This window comes from Ursus maritimus, unplaced genomic scaffold (genome assembly GCF_017311325.1).
Source record: "Ursus maritimus isolate PB19 unplaced genomic scaffold, ASM1731132v1 scaffold_1, whole genome shotgun sequence".
Classification (NCBI taxonomy): Eukaryota; Metazoa; Chordata; class Mammalia; order Carnivora; family Ursidae; genus Ursus; species Ursus maritimus.
Window position 1 is genome coordinate 2,473,019 of NW_024423343.1, and position 18,546 is coordinate 2,491,564.

Genomic DNA, 18,546 nt, shown 5'->3' on the forward strand with positions numbered 1-18,546 from the left:
TGTGTGTGTGTGTGTGTGTGTGTGTGTACACACATACCGACATATACACATATACATATGTACATACACAGACACACAACATCTCACAAAATTAGAAAAGCATCCAGGTTTTGAAAGGAAACGAGACCAGGGAAGAGGCTTGCACACAAAAGTGGAGAAGTGAGAGCTGGGCCCTGGCAGCATCTGCTTCGGTTAGATCCTGCCACTGAACGCCACCCCTGAGGCTCCCCTGACCTCTCTGTACCCCCGGACCACATGGGGCTGATGATACCCGCTTAGAGTTCATGCGAACTTCCGGTGTGTGAGGCCTAGCATGCAGGAGGCTCACAGTAGACTTAGCGCTATGAAACATACAGCTCAAATGGACAAACATTTAAAACGTACACACACAGACCCACAGCGCCACGGCCAGACATGCCACGCAAATACTCTAAAAGAAAAATAAACCAAGGACATAAAGTTGTATCACAAGAGTGAAAGATAGCTGCTTGCCCGGGTAGTTATCAGGGACCACAGTGAAATACCATTTACCCTTCCCCTTCGCAGCAATCGCCAGTACTGATAAGGACAAAGTCACATAGTGATCCCAAGTACTGGCGGACACAGGTGCGGGGTCAGGTGGTGATCCCGAGTACCGATGGAGACACGCAGTCACATGGCGATCCTGAGTACTGACGGATGGAGGCGCGGGGCCATCCCGAGTACTGATAGAGACGCGGGGTTAGGTAGTGATCCCGAGTACTGAGGGACAGAGGCGCTGGGTGATCCGAGTACTGACAGAGACGCGGGTCATCCTGAGTACTGATAGAGACGCGGGGTCAGGTGGTGCTCCCAGTACTCATGAAGATGCAGGGTGCCCACCCGTGGGTGGCTCCTGATGGTCAGTGTACGAAGGCATTTTGGAAGCGATTAGAAGCTGCTTTGAGGGCTATAATGTTAGTTTTGTTAGGTGTGTGGATTTTGTTGGTCTTTCTAAGCAGATCCTCAGTATGAACAACGTCTACTCATAAATGTTCATGGCAGTATGGCTTCTAACAACAGCAACACGGATAATCTAAAAATGCCTTCCAGTCAGAAAATGGTTTTGTAAAATGTAAACTGTGCTTTGCTCATGTCCTGAATTGTTTTTCCATCATTAAAAATGCTGGTTGGATTCTGTACAACAGGAAGTGTTCATGCTGCTCGCAAGCAGAGGGATGGAGCCAGCGTGCTATACAGCCCGCGCGTGGCCCCGAGGAGCTGGGGTCCGGCGCTCACGAGCCTTGTGATCAAGCAGTGTGGGTCTGGACTTCTCTTTGTGTGTGTGTTTCTCAAACTTGCCTGTTTTCTCTACGGGGCTGTGAGTAACGCCACACAAGGAAACCACAGAGCACATGACCCTGACTTTACTACACCCCAGTGATCGTGCTCGAAGTACGTAGCTGAGGAGCTGGAAGGAACAGAAACTTCCCCCTGACACGCGGGGAAACCAGGCTGGCGGCCTTGTAGGCAGGCGCCGCGGTGTGCCTGCCGAGGGAGCGCCGTCGCTCCCTCTCACTGGTGCTGGTGGGTGTGCCACAGCCTTTCTGAGATTCTGCTGCTTTGCTCTAGTGAGAAAGAAACCACCATGCTGCCAGCACTGACTTCAGAATGTTCTTTATGTAACATTATTAAACTTCCCTCGGCGGTGGTTTTGTGTTAGGTAACAGTGAGTCTTTATGCTGGTCACTCCTGCGTTGTAGATGGGTGCAATTATGTAAAATCTTCATGGGAACAAGGCCTCTTATTAAACTTCTCCCATCCTCCTCCTCTCTTTGAGAGGCCTTCATGGCATCGGCAGCATCCCGAGTTAGAACCCCTGGCGCATCTGTGGGCCTTCTCGCGCTTTTCCGCACCGAGCTCCGCGGCCTCCGTCTGCTCCCCGGGCCAGAGCCTCCAGTCAGTCACCTGTCTGTGCTTCCTCCTGCGCCAGGTGCGGTGGCCAGCACAGAAGTGAAGATGAAGTTGCAAGAGTTTGTCCTCAATAAGAAGAAGGCGCTGGCCCACCGGAACCTCAACCACTGCATTTCCAGCGACCCTCGCTACTGGTACGGGTAAGTGGGGGTGCGCGGGGCACTGAGGCCCCCTGTCCGGGGCCCAAGTGGCATGTGGTCGTCAGCAGCTCTGAGTGGCACCTGGTTCTTCGCCCGGTGAGGCTGGGGGGGCGGGGGGTGTGGACTGAGAGGCTCTCTAAGCACAGCCGCAAACACGGGGTAGCTGGAGCGGTCTGGCGGCGAATGCGCAGAATGGTCGTCAGGACAGAGGGGGGCCCGCCTGTAAGTGAACAGACTGAAGTGTGTGGGGCCGGCGCCTGTCCATTACTCTTCTCACCATATATTTTGGCCACAAAAAGAGCCGCTTTCTGGAACTCTGGTCTGAATTGTCCAAATGCACCTACTGAATTTCTACCCAGTGTTCTGTTGACTGCTGGGGAAGCCCATGGCATCTGTGGTCTATTTTATGTTTATGCTAGGAACCCTTTCCCAGAGTGCGCGTTATGGACAGAGGCCACCGGAGAGCCTTGTTCATGCTGACCCTTGAAGACAGCTGGTGTGCCATTGCGGAAAGGTCAGGGAGGGTGCCCCCGTGCAAAGGGATGTCCTCTGAGCACAAGCTTGCTGCAGAGGGGCCGGCCACCGCCCAGGCCACGTGTGGAAACAACAATCAAGCATGCTTCCCAGGCTTTGCTTTGAAATATAGTTTTCCCGTTTTCAAGGGTAATTTCATTTCTCACAGAAAAACCAGGGTTGTTTTCATAAATCAAAATATGGTTATCATTCATTTTATTGGGGAAAAACATATCTATTCTCAAGCTCCCAAATGGGCAACTATTTGACTAAATCAAACAGCAGCACATCCCACTGGGATGATCCCACGTATCCTGGCAGAGGACGCTGCTGTCAACAGTACAACCGAAAAGGACTTTTCTTTCAAGGCAGAGAAGGCTGCCCTCACACCATGTGCGGCTGCCACATGCTGCTGGTCCAGAAAGCTGTGCTCACGCCTGTCTGCACGCGCTGTTGGCGTGCACACGCTTCAGCCAGTGACAGACTCCTACTGCAGAGCAGAGGCAGTGGCGTCCGTTGAAAAGCCACAAGCGAGGCCACCAGCCCACGGCCACCACGTGGAGGATTCCTTAGAAACGCCGGTAGCAGCACTGGCCACCTGGGCCTGCTATGGGAAAGCTCCACTGTCCCCCGGGGGTGGCGGCAGCCGGCTGATGCCCCAAGGAGAGCCGTTTGGGTAGCCGTTGAGATGGTATCCGTGGGGTTCGCACTGAAGACGGCAGGAAGAGGAGCAGGCCGTGGGGCTCAGACTGGGAGGCACTGGGGGGACCTGGCACGACTGGCCTGTGAAGGCGGCAGGAAGGCAGAGGTGCTCTGGGACCTGCTGGGAGGGAGCGGTGGTCGGCAGGCGGGGAGGCCCCAGGGGTGATGCGACGGGAGATCTGGCTGGCGAGGGGCCAGAAGACTGGGAGCCTGCAGGCGGCCGTGTGGTGGCATGCAGGCATTGTGGGTTGACCACGTCAGAGTCCTGGCGGCAGCCACAGTGGTGGAAGAAGGTTGGTGTCGGGCCCCCCTGTGAGCAGGCAGGAGGCTGGGGCGGGGAGACCGCTGGCCAGAAGGGAGGCTGCAGTGACGGGCTCGAATGTGGCGGGAGAGTGTGTCGCCTCCAGTTCCAGAGGCTGCAGGGAAGGGTGGGTCCTGCAGAAGGGGAGCCCTGAGGAGAAGGGCTAGCACGGAGGGAGGGGCTTCTAGGGAGGAGCTCCTGGGAACAGGGAAGGGGGAGGAGATAGGGCAGGTGGCTTTTAATGCTGGGCTGGTGGGGGTCCCAGGAGGGATCGACACAACTGCTGCCTGCTGAGCAGGGCTCCCCAGGTCAGGCCTGACCCTGATTCGGCTCACCTGCTCTGGGTTCAGCTGTCTCAGGGATTTGGGGCACACCGTGGAGTGGGCAAGTCAGCCAGGGGACAGGTTTGTTTGCACCGAATTTGACAGCTGTCTTGTTCTGTCACTCTAAACCCAACATCATGGAGTGACTCTCACGTTCGCTTGCTGTGTGATGGCAGAAACTTGGTCAGAAAACTGGGTCTTCATGGAGGAAGAGCTGAACTTTGACCCTAGCCTCACTCCACCCACAATGATTAGCACAAACGTAAACCCAAACACAAAAGCTAAAACTCCTGGAAGAGAACATTCACAACCTGGGGGCAGAAGTCGACAGAGTTCTTAGGATACCACAGTCCTCCAGTGTAAACCAAAAACTCCAATATAGGCTTTGTGACAATTAAAAACTGCTCTTTCAAAGGCACCATTAAGAAAATAAAAAGACAACCCACAGACTGGAAGAAAATATTCACAATGATGGGTAGTAAGGAGGGCACGTATTGCATGGTGCACTGGGTGTTATACGCAAGTAATGAATCATCGAACTTTACATCAAAAACTAGGGATGTACTGTATGGTGACTAACATAACTTAATAAAATATTATTAAAAAAATATTCACAATGCCGATAGCTGACAGAGTGCTTATATCCAAAATATATAAAGAGCTTCTTCAACTCAATAATAAAAAGACAAATGATCTACTGAAAAAAGTACAAGTGAAAGATTGCAACTAATACCTCAGAAAATAAGATCTGTAGACAGCCAGTCAGTCCGTGAAAAGATCCTTGTCGGGGAAATGCAGATCACAGCCGTAGGGAGGCACCACCTTACACCCAGCAGGACGGCGGAGGCTTAGCAGACCAAGCGCTGGTGAACGCAGCCGGTGGAAGCGGACTGGTGCAGCTATTTGCAAACAGTCCGGCAGTTTGTCATACAGGCGCATGTGTCCCTACCCCATGACGCTGTCCTGCTCGTATCTGCCAAGAGGAGGAAAAACTTCTGTCCACATAGACTTGTGTTCTTGTGGTCATAGCCGCATCATTCCTTACTGCCAAGGAACGGAAGCAGCTTGAACGCCCACCGGCAGGTAAACACAGGACGGCGGGCCTCAGAGATACCACGCTCAGACAGAGAAGCGACATGGCCCTGGGGACGTGCGCACGTGACGCTCTGGAGTCAGCACGATGAGGAGCCGGGGGGACCGGAGCGCGCCGGCTGGTGGTGCAGGGCCCTGTCCGTGGAGACGACACTGCTCTGTGTGCACTGCACGTGTCTCCGAGCACAGAGACGAGGGTGCTCTGACCGAGACGTGCTACAGTACCAGACACACTGGACGCAGAGCCTCGCACGAAGGAAAGGGTGTGAACTGTTTCACGGGTCGTTCTGAGATTGATTGCACGTTGAAATGATAGTGTTTGGGATATTTGGGGTTAAAGAGCTTACTGAAGTCAGTTTGACCATTTTTGTTCATTGCGACGGGGCTGCCGTACATTAAATTGCGCGTGTGACTCACGTGGTCCTTGCGTCGCACGGTGCTGGTTGAGCAAGTACACGTTGTGTTGAGGTCACACGCGGACATCTGGTACAGCGGGAAGGGCCACTTGTGGGGAGCTGAGGGGGCTGGTGCGTGTGGAGCTTTGCTCCGAGGTACAGCTACGGAGGACTGCGGAAGCAAAGGAAGCGGCACTGGTCTCCCCACTTCCGGCAGCGCTGCCTGGAAGGCCAGGTGTCAGTGTCCGTCTGCCCAGAGGCCAGCAGAGGTGCCGCCCAGCACCTCCTGTCATGTTGAGGAGCGGCTGGGGGCTGGGGACGTGGTTTGTGGGCAGGGCTGAGGCTCCTGGAAGGAGCTGCCCTCGGGTTCTGCTCCCCTGTACGAGGTGCAGCAGGTGTGTGTGTGGGAGTGTGTCAGTGTGGGTGGGCGGGTGTGAGGGTGTGAGGATGGGGTGCGATGCCGCAGGTGTGTACAGGATTGTGAGCTTGAGAGCGTGTCAGTGTGAGGTGCACATGCATCCTTCACTTTTGCTCACCCTCCAGGTCCTCGTTTCCTGGGGCACACGTCACGGTCCCTGGGGGGAGGGGTGACAGCGGCTTTTCCCTGGAGCGGCCCGTGCAGCCCTGTGATGGGCACCTGGGGACGAGCTCCTGTCCCGGGCTCTGCCCAGTTCAAGGAAGCTGGGCTGTGGTGACGTGAGTCACTGCCTTGAAGTCTCCGGACTAGGCCGGAGCGGGGTCGGTGCAGCCACCTGCACCCTGACCCAGACGCGTCTCCTGAGGGATGCAGGTCGGCCTCGCGCTGTGGCTCCGAAGGCCTGATGAGAGAAGGGAGGGCTTTCACCCTGACAGCATCTCCAAAGGTCAAACTGGAAGAGAAAACCTACTAGATGTTGAACAGGTACAGCTCTNNGTTTTATGGTAAACAGCACACAATTAAAGTCTAACAACAGTGGTTATTATTTATAATAATATTCTACCAATAGTTATTATTCACACTTTCAGGTCACAAAATGCACACACAGGTCTTTCCGTGTGTCTCATGAAAGAGAAAGCAAATTCTTTCCCAGGTTGTGTCTAAGCACCAAGAAGTTTGAAACTGGCCAAGGCCACATTCCCTGAAGGACACTTCAGAAGATGTGATTTAGTAGAGAGATAGTGTTGCCCTCAGATCTTTTTTTTTTTAAGATTTTATTTATTTGACAGAGAGAGAGTGCATAGGTGGGCAGAGCAGCAGGAAGAGCGAGAGGGAGAAGCAGGCTCCCCACTGAGCAGGGAGCCCAATGCAGGACTTGATCCCAGGACCCCGGGATCATGATCCGAGCCAAAGGCTGCTGCTTAACTGACTGAGCCCCCCAGGTGCCCCACCCTCAGACCTTTAATGAGATTGTCAGAGAATGTCCCCCCGAGGTGAGCCCAGGTTGTCTCAGTGCAACCACGAGTTAAAAGGAGGGCTTCCTGCCTGAGGAGGTGAACCCGTGATACGGATACCGCGGTGTGGGTGCACCTGCCCCCAGGAGCGGGAGCTCTTTCCTGCTGCACAGCCTGGCTGGGCCCCACAGCCCAGATGTCCAGGCCGTGCTCATTGGACGGGTCTCTGTGATCAGCCCATTCTCTGTACAAGTTTGCTCTCAAATATTTAAATTACCCACCTGTAAGCGTTTAAGAGCTCCTATTCTTAATTCAAATCACACCAGGTGCATGGATATGGAGTACTGTGTATTCAAATAAATAGTCTAACAAATTCCAAATAAGTAAGTTGGCAAATTTGTTTCAAGTCATTAAGCAGATTACACAGTTTAAAGACTCAAGAGAATTCATTACACCCAGGGTGGGTGCTTCCAGGAAGATGCCGATGGTCTTCCCGAGGGCCGTCAGCACCTCACTCCCGAGCCCTCACTCCCCTCCTGCCCTCCTGAGCCTCCTCCTGGAGCCAGATCCTGGCTCGCCATTTTAAGGATGTTGAATGGTGCCTGGCTGGTCGTTGGAGGCAGTAAACGTCACAGATCCACTTCCAGGCATAAGGTGCGGGTTACTGCCACCCACCCTCCCCAAGGACAAAGGGTGACGAGGCGGATTTTGTTCCTCTAGGTGCAGATGAACACTGGGTATTTTCTGCTGAAGGGAGTTCCCCTTGGGGACCCCAGACTTGATCACCACTTGTTCCGAATGTGCCCCACCTGATCTCAGCTGCCTCCGACCGTGCCTTTGTTCCTGTCCACATGTGGCCCCCATCTGCCCCGATGACAGGCCCTTCCATGGCTGGTGGTGGCCTGGTGGCCAGGGACCAGCGGCACAAGGAGCCGCCCAAGAGGAACAGGATGACTGCCAGGCGTCGCACTGGCCCCTGCTCCTCTTGGCATGGGGTTCGGCTGTGGAGGCGCTGCTCAGCCTCGGTTTGCGGTCAGCATTGGTTTTCGTCTCATTTCAGCTTTGCCCCAGATAGAGCCTGTCTCCTTGGGCAGCCAGGGCTGATCCAGGGCTGATGTGTCAGGCAGGCTTCTGCCCCTAGATAACTTCTCCGTCTGTCTTTGCTTGTTCTCTCCAGGAAGACACAGCACAGTTCCCTTGACCAGAGCTCCCCGCCCCAGAGCGGGGTGTCGGCCTCCTACAACCATCCAGTCCTGGGAATGTATGACAGCAAAGATGACTTCCCGCTCAGAAAAACAGGTCAGTACCCAGGGCCCAGGGCCTGGGCGGGTCTCTCACTCGGCCCCTCCCACACACCCCTCAGGGGGCGTGCCTTCAACCGCCCCCTCCCACATGCCCACAGGGGGCGGGGGTTCTTGACTGGCTCCTCCCACACATCCCATAGGGGGTGGGGCTCTTGACTGGCTCCTCCCACACATCCCACAGGGTGGCAGGGCTCTTGACTGGCTCCTCCCACACGTCCCACAGGGGGTGGGGCTCTCGACTGGCCCTCCCACATTCCCTACAGGCTGAGTCAGAGGGAATCCCTGCTTGTGCTTAAGTATTTGCTTTTTTGTATTAGAACATCATTTTAAAATGATGTCCTTAAGCATTGCTGTATGATTCATACCAAAAGCAGCAAACCTCTTGTTGCACACCTACGTTTTAAAACTCAGACTCCTTTTTAAACAACACCCAAGCTTACTCTTCTCTTGATGTGCTATACTTTATCACAGCCCAGAGCGTCCCCTGCTGGGCTCAGGGGCACAGCAGCTCCTGCTGACCCCTGTGAGGCCTTGCAGGAGCAGGCCAGCTAGCGTTTAGCCTTTGGGGCTGACTCCAAGCAGGGCCTGGACACTGGGGGCCGCCGGGGGTCCCAGAGTGGGAGAAAGTATGTTCAAGAAAGAAACTCATTGTGTCCTGCAAGGACATCTCAGGAGGACGCCTCGGGGTATGTGCGGCCCTGTCACAGACCAGAAGAAGAAGGGTATTCACAGTCCAGCAGGCTCCCTTGGACTTTCTCCAGCGGTAATGGTTTAAGTGGGCAGCGGCTTTTAAGAAAGATCAGAATGGCTGTGGCCAGTGCACGAGGGTGGCCGGAAGGGCAGGGGCCAGAGGAGGAGCGTCTTCAGAGGCCTTGCCCCCCTCGAGGTGAGGGCAGGCTGGGACAGGCTGTGGAAGATCGGGTGCCCTGGTCACAGACACGGTACGTGGAGCCTGTGATTGCAGGGCATTGTGGGAAGTTCCTACTTAGTGGAAGTGAGGCCTGTGTGGCACAGCTTTTTCTTCGTAAATACAAATTTTGTTTTATACGGAGGATTTTGGTTGATTTTAGACAGATACGCTTTAAGGCAGTCAGACACTAGCATCTTCACTCAAGTGATGAGATATTGGGGGATGGGGCTGGGAGCTTATCTGCCACCCCGCCCTAAAGATGGGAAAACTTGGAGCCACTCGATAGGCAGAGCTGTGCCCCAGAGGATTCGGTGCAGCACGCAGGGAGCAGAGCCTGAATCCAGAGCCAGAAATTGCAGGGAGACCCCTCGGCGGTGCTTGACTGACATTCAGGAGTGTGAGATGGAGTGGCCCTAGCAGGACGACCATGGGCCAAGGACCCCAGAATCCTTGACGAGGATGGGAGAGGGGTTGGCAGAGCCTTTCCGAGTCATCGGTGATGACCCTGCAGGCATGGGCAGGGCTTCCTGCTGGCTATAAACCGTCCCCTGGTGGAAAGTGAAGGTGCCACTGTGTCTTCTTCTCCTCGGTGTGTGTGTGTGGTTCTCACTCGTCCACAGAGCAGAGCTGTGGGTTTCACCCAGAGAGAGTCCACGTGCTCAACAGGAAAGTCTGTCAGGAGCTGGGGCCAGATCTCCCAAGGTGGCCCCTGTCCCCCCTTCTGGAATCTGGTACTTTGTTGAACCAAACTTAGATCAGCAGAACAGGAGGTCACGGGAAGCAGCGGGCTCTGTGCTGGGAGAGAGGAAGCCCGTGCTTGCCCCAGCTGCCCTGGCCTGGTAAAGAGCGTGAATGGCAGGAGGTCTCCCTGACCCTAAGGCATGAGGGTGGGTCAGGTGGACAGAGGTCATGGGCTCCACCAGCCAGCAGCTTGGTTCGGATCTTTCCACTGGTTTTGTAGCTCTGTGTGCCCTGCGATGGATTCCTTCGGTTCCCCTGGCCTCAGTTTCTCATCAGTAAGATGGAGCCATGCACACCCAGATCCTCCCCACTATGGATACACTGAGCAGGCAGGGCTTCCTCCTGCCCTGGGTGTGGCGAGTGTGCCCCCAAGGTCCCAGTGGAGGAAACAGAAGGCTGAGCACCTGGCCACCAAGCAGAGCCACCCATGGCTTGCTAAGGGGCCTTGCCTTGCCAGAAGACACATCTGACTCTTCCCCTGAGGTCCCAGGAAAGGACAGTGAACAACCCCTGCCTCTTGGGGCCCTCACGGGGCTCCCACCTCCCTCTCAAATAGAAATGGCGGTGCCCATGAGGGGATGTTTGCTCTGGTCCTTTCCCTCTCCCAACCAGACAAGGCCCATGCCACCTGGACACTGGCTCCTATTACAAGACACAGAACGTGGCACTACTGCTTATAGCGAGGGTCTCTGGAAGACTCTGGATGCAAGATGGCCAACTCCATGCTGCCCTGTTGCTGTTCCTCAGAGCTGCATGGCCAGCGGCCTTCATCTCACGGGCCCCAGTCCTCTCTCTGGAAGCTCAGCCTCTCCCACCTGTTGGCCTTGAACCCTGCCGTGCAGCCCGCCCCAGCCCCCTGCCGCCCTGAAACATGCAGACTCCTCGTCACACTCGGGGAAGTGCCCGTGAGCATGCAGCGCTCCAGAAGAACTTAATTAAGATTTGATTGCATTATCAATTTTTCAAAAAGGCATCACCAGCACATTAATAATATTAATAATATAAGGATTTCAGAGGAAATGTTTAAACCACTTAAGGGAATAGAGTGTAGTTAGGTGTCCTGTATCATCCTAAACGTATCCACTTTCAAACACTTGATGTCACTAATTCTCAATAATTTATATCTGTGCATTTCTACGAGAATCAGTAATAGGAAAGACTATAAACATGAAATTTTAGTTGCAAAATGCCTCGAATGAATTACAGTTACCGTCTTTAGTAAACGTGACATACACAAATAATCCCCGTAGTTTCAGCCTGACACTGGACTCTGTGGCTCTTGCAGAGCGACTGCCTGCCCCTCAGTCCCGTAAGAGCAGCCGCAGGACGGTGGAGTGTGGAGCCGCTCTTGCTGCTCCTGGCGCACCCGCCTGGCTCTGCTCCGTCTCAGGAGAAAGGTGCCCCGACCCCCCAAGCCTCTGCACGTTCAGGGAGCGCCTCCTTCACGCCAGCTGCAGGGCCGGTGGCCTGGGTTTACATCCAGATGCTCCACTTCCTGCCTTGTTATTGGGGACGCCTTCTGTGCCTCCGTGTTTTGCCATCTGGAAACACCTACCTCCTGGGCTGGGAGAAGTCACAGAGTTGATGTTTGCAAAGTGCTTAGAGGGGGCCTGGCTGCGGGGGCTCTGCTCTCATTTTCCCCTTGATCCTTTCCCCATCCAACAGCCCATTCCCACCAGACTCTGCTCCCCTAGACCCTTCCCTCAGTTGGCGAGGAGTTTGGTGGAAATGGTAGACTCTTCTGAGGGAAGGCCATGCAGAAGTGGATGCCAGTTATTGCTGGAAGTCTTGCGGGAAAAGCGTGCCTTGCCCTGCTGGGGGGTTGGGGTTCACATCCCAGCCCCTGGTTCCTCTTCACCACCTGAGTGCCCAGCTTGGGCTCACCTCACTTCCTGTTGGAGACCCTGCCCCCTTCCGTGTGAGACAGCGGGGCATCCCCACCTCGCAGCAGACTGGGTCATCTCCTGACTGCACAGGTACTGAGCAGGTGAAGTGGGGACCATCTGACGGATTTTCTGAGCCTCTCGAAATCTGCTAACCACAGATGTACTGGGACTTGTTCCACGCCCCTGACCCTGCGCCCTTCTGCGGGTCCTTCCTGGGGTTTGTGGGGCATCGAGCAGCTCAGCCAGGGATTACATCTAAGCAAAGCGTTCGATTCCACTTTCACACCGAAGAAAGGATGCTTTTCCAGTTTTAAAAGCCAATCCAGTTTTGTCATATTGATGATGTTTAGAGATTGTATTTTTCTGCAGTAGCTTCTTCAATTTTGTATTTTTAAAGACGTTAGCTGCCGTCAGTTTTTTTTATAATGCCTCTTAAATTGTCCTCTGTGACTTATGAGGAAACGAGACCAGAACAAAACAAAACAAAGCTTCCTGTCGCTGCCCGTCTCCATCCTCTCCTGTTCTGACCGTGAGCTCTGGGACCTCAGAGCCCAGCACTGTGCGCTGGGCACCCCTCACTCGTCCAGGATGCCAACCGTCTGTTTCAGGAAGCAGACCAGAGGGTGGTGCTCAGGGAGGAGTCGCCTGCGTCAGCTGCGTCGAGAGCGGTCGTGCTGCCCACAGGCCTGCCCTTGGCCCCGATGAAGTGGCGGGAGGCTGGGTGGTGCGGGTCACAGCTCCCCACGGCCCGTGCACCGGCCCAGATGCTGGGCCACCGACACTCGGCTTCCAGCCTGTGTTTGCTTCTGCAGCCAGTGGCTCCTGTGGTTCTTCCTTCTAGAAGGTTCCTGTAGCTCAGCACCTCGCAGGTTTGCAGCTGTTCATGGGAAGAGGCAGCCGATATCTAAGACGTGGGAAATGGCAGTTTTCCCTGTCTATGGGCGAAGCTGCTTGGCTCAGCAGGGAGAGCTCGCAGTCAGCCTGGCCCACCCATGGCCCGCGGGCTGGGACTTCCCGGGTAGGGGGTAAGGTGCTGGGTAGACGCTGTGCAGCAGGCGGCAGGGTCACGGGGGCGGGGTCTGCTCTCAGGAGCAGAAGGAAGAACGTGGCGCCTGGTGGAGCCTGCCCTGGGCAGGAAGGCTGCATCTCCATCCCCCTGGGCCACTCGCACAGCCTCCCATGCAGCCCGGGCCTAGCACCAGCTCCCCTCCCCCGCCCACCCAGCGTTCGTTGTCAGATGACCTGTGTTGCTGTCCCATGAGCGAGGGTCACGGTGCCCCCCCCCATGTTGTACCCAATGACTCCTGTTCCCGTGTTGCCTCCCGAGGCGCCCGAACACCCAGGGGACGGAGTCTGTGGAGAGCACGCGTGTTCTCTAGCGACTCTTCAAGGCTGGCGGTGACCTTTAAGGGTGGATTCTGAGGTTGATTGCCTTGTCCAGTCACACTGCACTTAAGCTGGGATCCGGACTCTGTTGCTCACACCCAACCTGGAGGGCCCGGTTGGGGCTTCTGTGTGGGTGCGCTGCCCCCAAGGTGGTGTGCTGTGCCCGCCCCACGGCGGCGTCAGCTTCGCCACCAGTCTCTGTGTGGTGCTGATATCGTGAGCGTCCAGGGTGCCGGGTTCGGAGCTGCTCAGTGGGCAGGGAACAGAGGGTCCAGGCCCCACTCGAGTGTCCGGGTGGACCCATGGGGCCGGGCCAGGGAGGGGGCCCAGGCATGTGAGGGGCGAGGCTAGGCTTTTACCCCAGACCCAAATAAGGTAGATTCAGGCCCCATCTGCAGTCTCCACAGCAGCCCTGCCCCGTCGTGCTGGACATCATGGTCCCTTTCCGTAACCTGCAGCCCCGCGTGTCCCCAGTGCCTTACTGGATCTGCCAGAGGGGTCCATAGCCCGTGGAGAACCGGGGTGGGTTCTCTGTGAACTCCGCAGCCACAAAACACAAAAACGAGTCAGTGGATTTTCCCGGGACCCTCTCGAACTGAACGACACTCCTCACAGCTGAGTTTGTGTCCGTGGAGGGAGCAAGCTGACCTCACCAGGCGTAGGACGGGGCAGCTTGGGCAGGGCTGTTCGCAGCACCGCTGCTGCCGATGCCCGCAGTCTGGGTCTTGCTCTGCAGCCGTGTGCGGAGGGCCCAGTGCAGGTCCACAGCAGGGGCAGAGGGGCCCCTCCCACACGCTGCAGCTCAACGCAAAGGTGTGTTTTGTAGGGTCAGCTGCAGCGTGATAAATGGCCCTTCAGCTCTTGCTGGGGCCGGGGCCGGCGGACTCTGCCTTTCCTGTGCTGTCTCCGAGCGAGGAGTGGGAGGGTCACTGCGGCCCCACTGAGCTCCAGCCGCCAGATGGGCAGCCCCCTCCGGCCTCGCAGGCTGTGTGCTGGGCTATCTTCGCATCGACTGTGCCCTGAAAAAGTGGTTATGAGTGTGTTCAGAGGGTTTTTTAAAAGGCTTTACTGTGCTTTCCTAGGAAGCTTCTAGAGTTGGTCAGTATGGTCAGATACTAGGCAGCTTCTACGTAAAGTGATTGGCTCACACACCCCATGTCCCATGCTTCAAACTTTGACATCCATCAGACTTGACCTCCCTCTAATATGAAAAGTACCAGATGGACTGTCGAAGTCATCTTTCCACTGTTCAGTGGTCGATCTACCCTGACCTGATGGCCAACAGAAATGAGCTAGGAAACGCTGACCGGGTAGGAGACACACCACCCTCAAGCACCATGTAGTATTTTTTTCTTTATGAAATGTCACGTACTATGTGCTTATAACAAAACATAAATTACACACGCATCCTGAATCTTACTTCCCAGAGACGAGCTGCTACGGTTAGTTTGGTGTCTGTCCAGGTATCTTCTGCGCGTACGTGCAGGACTGTGGATCTGTTCAGCGAGCACGTGCAGTTGTCTTTCCGTTACAAGAATACTTGCTTTGCATTTTGTCCTCTGGCTGTATTTTTCAGTCGCTGTTATGTTGGGTTCACCATCCCGTTTGTGTAAAGATAGCACCTTTCTCTGTATTACTCCAGTGTGTGCGTATCAACGTGTAACTCTTCTTTAGCATAACTCTGTCTCTGCTCTCTCGTGCTAGTGTGTCTGTAGGCTCGATCCCTGGGACTGGGACTGCCAGCTTCCGGTTTGCGCGCTCGGAGATGCTGAGCACGATACAATGCTCTGGAGCTCCGGGGAGCCCGTTAGCTCCGTGTCGTTAGCAAGGTGCCACCACGGTCCTCCTAGCCCACGTGATGGATGAGTAAATCAAGCTTCCTGGGGTGTTTTCAACAACTCCATCACTGTTAGAAAAGCTCGAGTATCTTTATGTTTATTTTCCATCTTTGCTACGAGAAGGTCCTCCATTTGCAGCAGGGACTGGGTGGCTGTGACCCAACCCCCGGGTCATGTTCCCATGCCGTGCGTGTGGCCAGTGAGTGGTGCAGAGCTCCAAGTGCCCGCCGGGCGCGGCCTTGTCTGTTCCCGTGCACGGCACCTAGAACCACGCAGGCCACACAGGCAGGTCTCTCAGTGTTCAGTGGATAGAATTTTAATGGCAAGTCTCTCATCCAGTTTTCTTTGGGGTGTTTTCCTTTTTCTTGTGGCTTTGTAGGATTTCCAGATTGGTCAAGATCAATCCTACGTCTGACACGTGTGCTACAAAAGTTACATTCCAGTCTGTCCTTTGGCTTTCTAGAGTTCTTTTTATTGTTTCAAAGTAAATAAGTGTGCATAAATCAGAGAGCCCCACAAGGCCTAGGACCTCCCCTCCCTGCTCTGTGACAGGTGGCTTACAGAAAGTGGACACCAACACTGAGTAACCTCACCTGCATTTCCTTGTTTGCAGAACTTGCCTTCTTCCTGAAGTTGATCCTGTTTTTTCATTCGCTTAGTTTTCTGTGTGCCTGTCATTAACTCACATGGAGGAGCCCCTGCCCGGCAGGCGGCCCGAGGCTCCCCTCTGGCCTGGGAGATAGGCTCCTGGCCACAAGGCCCCCACCTGCTATTCCCATCCCCCCAGGTCTCCCGAGGAGGCTCCTCCCCTTCCCCCCAACTCTTGCGCGGCCCTCTCCTTCACTTGGGTGGGCGCAGCAGCTTTCTGAGGACCTGCACGGGCTGTGACCGTGAGTCTGTGATGCTGGCGGATATCTGTTCTGGCTCCCATCTGACTGATAATACTGTTGGGGACAGAAGCCACTTTCCTGCAGGATTTTCGGGTCTCCGTCATGCCTCTGAGTGGCTGTTGCAGAATCCGACAGCACTGACAAAGCCAACCCCTGGCCCGCAAAGCTCCAGAACTCCACGGGGTCTGCCTGGCAAGGGGCCGTGGCAAGCCCTCCCGGGCACCAGGCCTCCTGCAGAAGGAGGAGGGGGTCTCCTGTCACCATGTTAGTGACCTCTCTGCTCCACCGTGTCTTCTCCTGGCGTTGTTGTTAATGTGGTCTTGGGCCTTTTCACTGTCGTCTTTGCACACTGGCACTTCTGTGGTTTATCCCATGTCGCCTCCCGGGCTGCTGTTCGCGGGTCTCAGGAAGGACGGCTCGGGCATCTGCTCTGTCCATGTGCCTGGCCAAGACGGCGCTCTGCGCACCCTTGCCTGCTCAGCCCCTGCCCCCAGAGCAGTAACCGCCTCCTGGCAAACTGACCTCTGGGTACACGCCCCCCGGGCTGCTACACAGTCAGATGTGCGCACCTGATGGCTGCCGCGCTGTGACAGGCCCGCAGGGAAAGCTAGACGTGCGCGACACCCGTGTAGATGTCAGGGCTTGTGAAGAGCGGGCGTCATCTCAACGGCAGGCGCTTCCTGCCCAAGGAGGGGCAGGTGCTGGGGCCGGGGTGGGGCGAAGGTAAGACGAGGGTGGCTGAACCTGACTGACTCTGTCATGTACCTGACTGCCTTTGAGGAGAAGCACCCCCGGCCTCCCCACGTTGCCCAGCAGGAGTAGGCACCCTCCGTCTCGTGAGCACTCAGCCGCCGTGAGCCACCTTTCCAGAGGGCCTCTCCCTCCTGCTCTGGCTCTCAGTCAGCCTGCAGCCCTATTCCAAGGAACAAAATACAGCCCTGTAGTCGGCCACACTGGGTGCTGCATGCGTGTTGAGGACCTCAGGCACAGGCAGGAGCTGTGCAGTGGAGCCCGCGGGGGTCTCGCGGCCCTGCACGTGGCAGATGCGACCTTGCAGCTCTGCTCATGGTGGGGGCGGGGGGGGTGTATTCTCAGCTGTGGCTGCCGTGCAGAGCTGTTCGGGTTGCAGGCATTTTGCAAGTGTCAGGAAATATGCTTATGAAAAGCTGGACCGCAAGTCACGGTGTCTTCTCTGTGGGGCCTGTAGAACTCATTTCAGCTTGCTCAACGCCTGGACCCATGGCTGCTAGAGCGTGTGCCTTCTCCAGAGAAAAGCAGGGGGAGTAGGGCCTTCGCTGTGCCTCGGAGCCCTTGCCGGCACAGCCAGCGTCCTCAGGGGTGAAAAGCCGGCCCTGAGCAGAGATAAGGAAGTGACTGTCTCCCTTCCCTCCCAGTCCCCCTGCCTGCTGCTCAGCCCTGGTCCTTGGCCCTGCAGCCAGGGGCTCCTTGGGGAGGCGGTCCTGGGGAGCCCCAGAGGGACGGGGAAGGGCCCAGCCCAGAGGCTCCCTGTGGCCTTAAGCTGGGCTGCAGGCAGGGCCCACCCCACTCAGTTTAACGCTTTCATTGTAAATGAGACACTCAACATCTTGAGCATGTGTCCCTTGTTTCTGTGTTGCACAGAGCACCGCACGTCAGGTGTGGTCCAGAGAGGGGCTGACTTTGGGAGGGGTGGTGAGTCCTGTGTCGGGTCCGTCTTTGCAGTGAGCATTGCTGGGCTCACCTGGAATCAGGGAGGCCAGACAGATCCTTCAGGTCTCCCAGACTTTCACATTCAAGTGTGGGGGGTCAGGGGGAGACCAGGAAAAAGCCAGATGAGCAGTCATGTCAGGTGGTGCCACGGCCCCTGTGAGGACAGCAGGGCCGTGCAGCCATGGTCGGAGAGGGTGGGGGCCCGAGGACAAGCGACAGCAGCTGTGGGAGGTGGGAGGGGCTCGGGGCCTGCCCGGTGCAGTCTCTGAGTCACTCCAGCAGGAGTCTGGGGTCCTCGTCCTCAGGCAGGACGTGGCTGCCCGACCACTGACCTGGCCGGTGCTGTCACTCAACCAAGTGTGTTGAACGTAGAGTGACCTGCAGGGCCTGGGGGAAGTCGGGGTGCCGGACCCAGTAGCAGGGCCGGTCTTAAGCTGGCCCAGGGCGACCCACCACCAGCAGCCACCCACACACGGTCTCCTGACGCACTCCCTCCCGAGGGGCCCACACTGCCCGGCAATCTCAGGAGCGGCTTCTGACCCCAGCTTGCACAGAAGGGTATTCATGTCCTTCCAGCAAAGACCTGCGTGGTGTGAGGAGAGCTGTTGTTTTCCTGCCTGTTAGATGAGGTTTTGGCTTTTCCTCGGGTTAAGTAATGATAAGAAACTCCACGTGTGAAAGTGGAAATGAATGGAACGTAAATCTAGTCTCCAAATAAATATGGAAAGAATACTTCTCGTATTCTTCATGTGAGTCCTTCCCACTTTTTGCCGTGCAAGTCCTACAGGTGAACGGGCACTCACTCTGCACGCAAACGCGGCCAAGTGGAAAGGGCCCCTCTCCCCGGGTGCACAGCCTCCAGAGCAGGGGTGGCACCGTCTGTCTGGCGGCTTGTGAAGCACGCCTTCGATTCCTCTGGGAAGCTTCACGTAGGTGGCCTGCCAACCCCCTTCTCCTCCCAGGGCCCACAGAGAGCTGCCCTTTGCCTCCCAGCGTCCTGCAGGGTCACTGGTGCCCTGGCATGGCACTCGGTCCTGGCACACCGCTACCCTGCTGCCCAAGGGACCGAGTCCCCGTGCCCAGGACATGGGTGCGTGGCCCGCTATTTAAAACCCGGACCGTCTTAGTTCTGA

The 18,546-nt window shown here is 56.1% G+C and overlaps 1 protein-coding gene across 1 annotated transcript in view; it reads left to right on the top strand.

Moving 5' to 3' along the window:
* HDAC4 (histone deacetylase 4) overlaps nt 1-18,546 on the top strand; it is a 277,804-nt gene that overhangs the window by 210,632 nt on the left and 48,626 nt on the right. The window contains exons 6-7 of the mRNA XM_040638418.1: nt 1,952-2,072; nt 7,947-8,068. Coding sequence (XP_040494352.1) covers nt 1,952-2,072; nt 7,947-8,068 — 243 coding nt within the window. The remainder of the gene's footprint in view (nt 1-1,951; nt 2,073-7,946; nt 8,069-18,546) is intronic.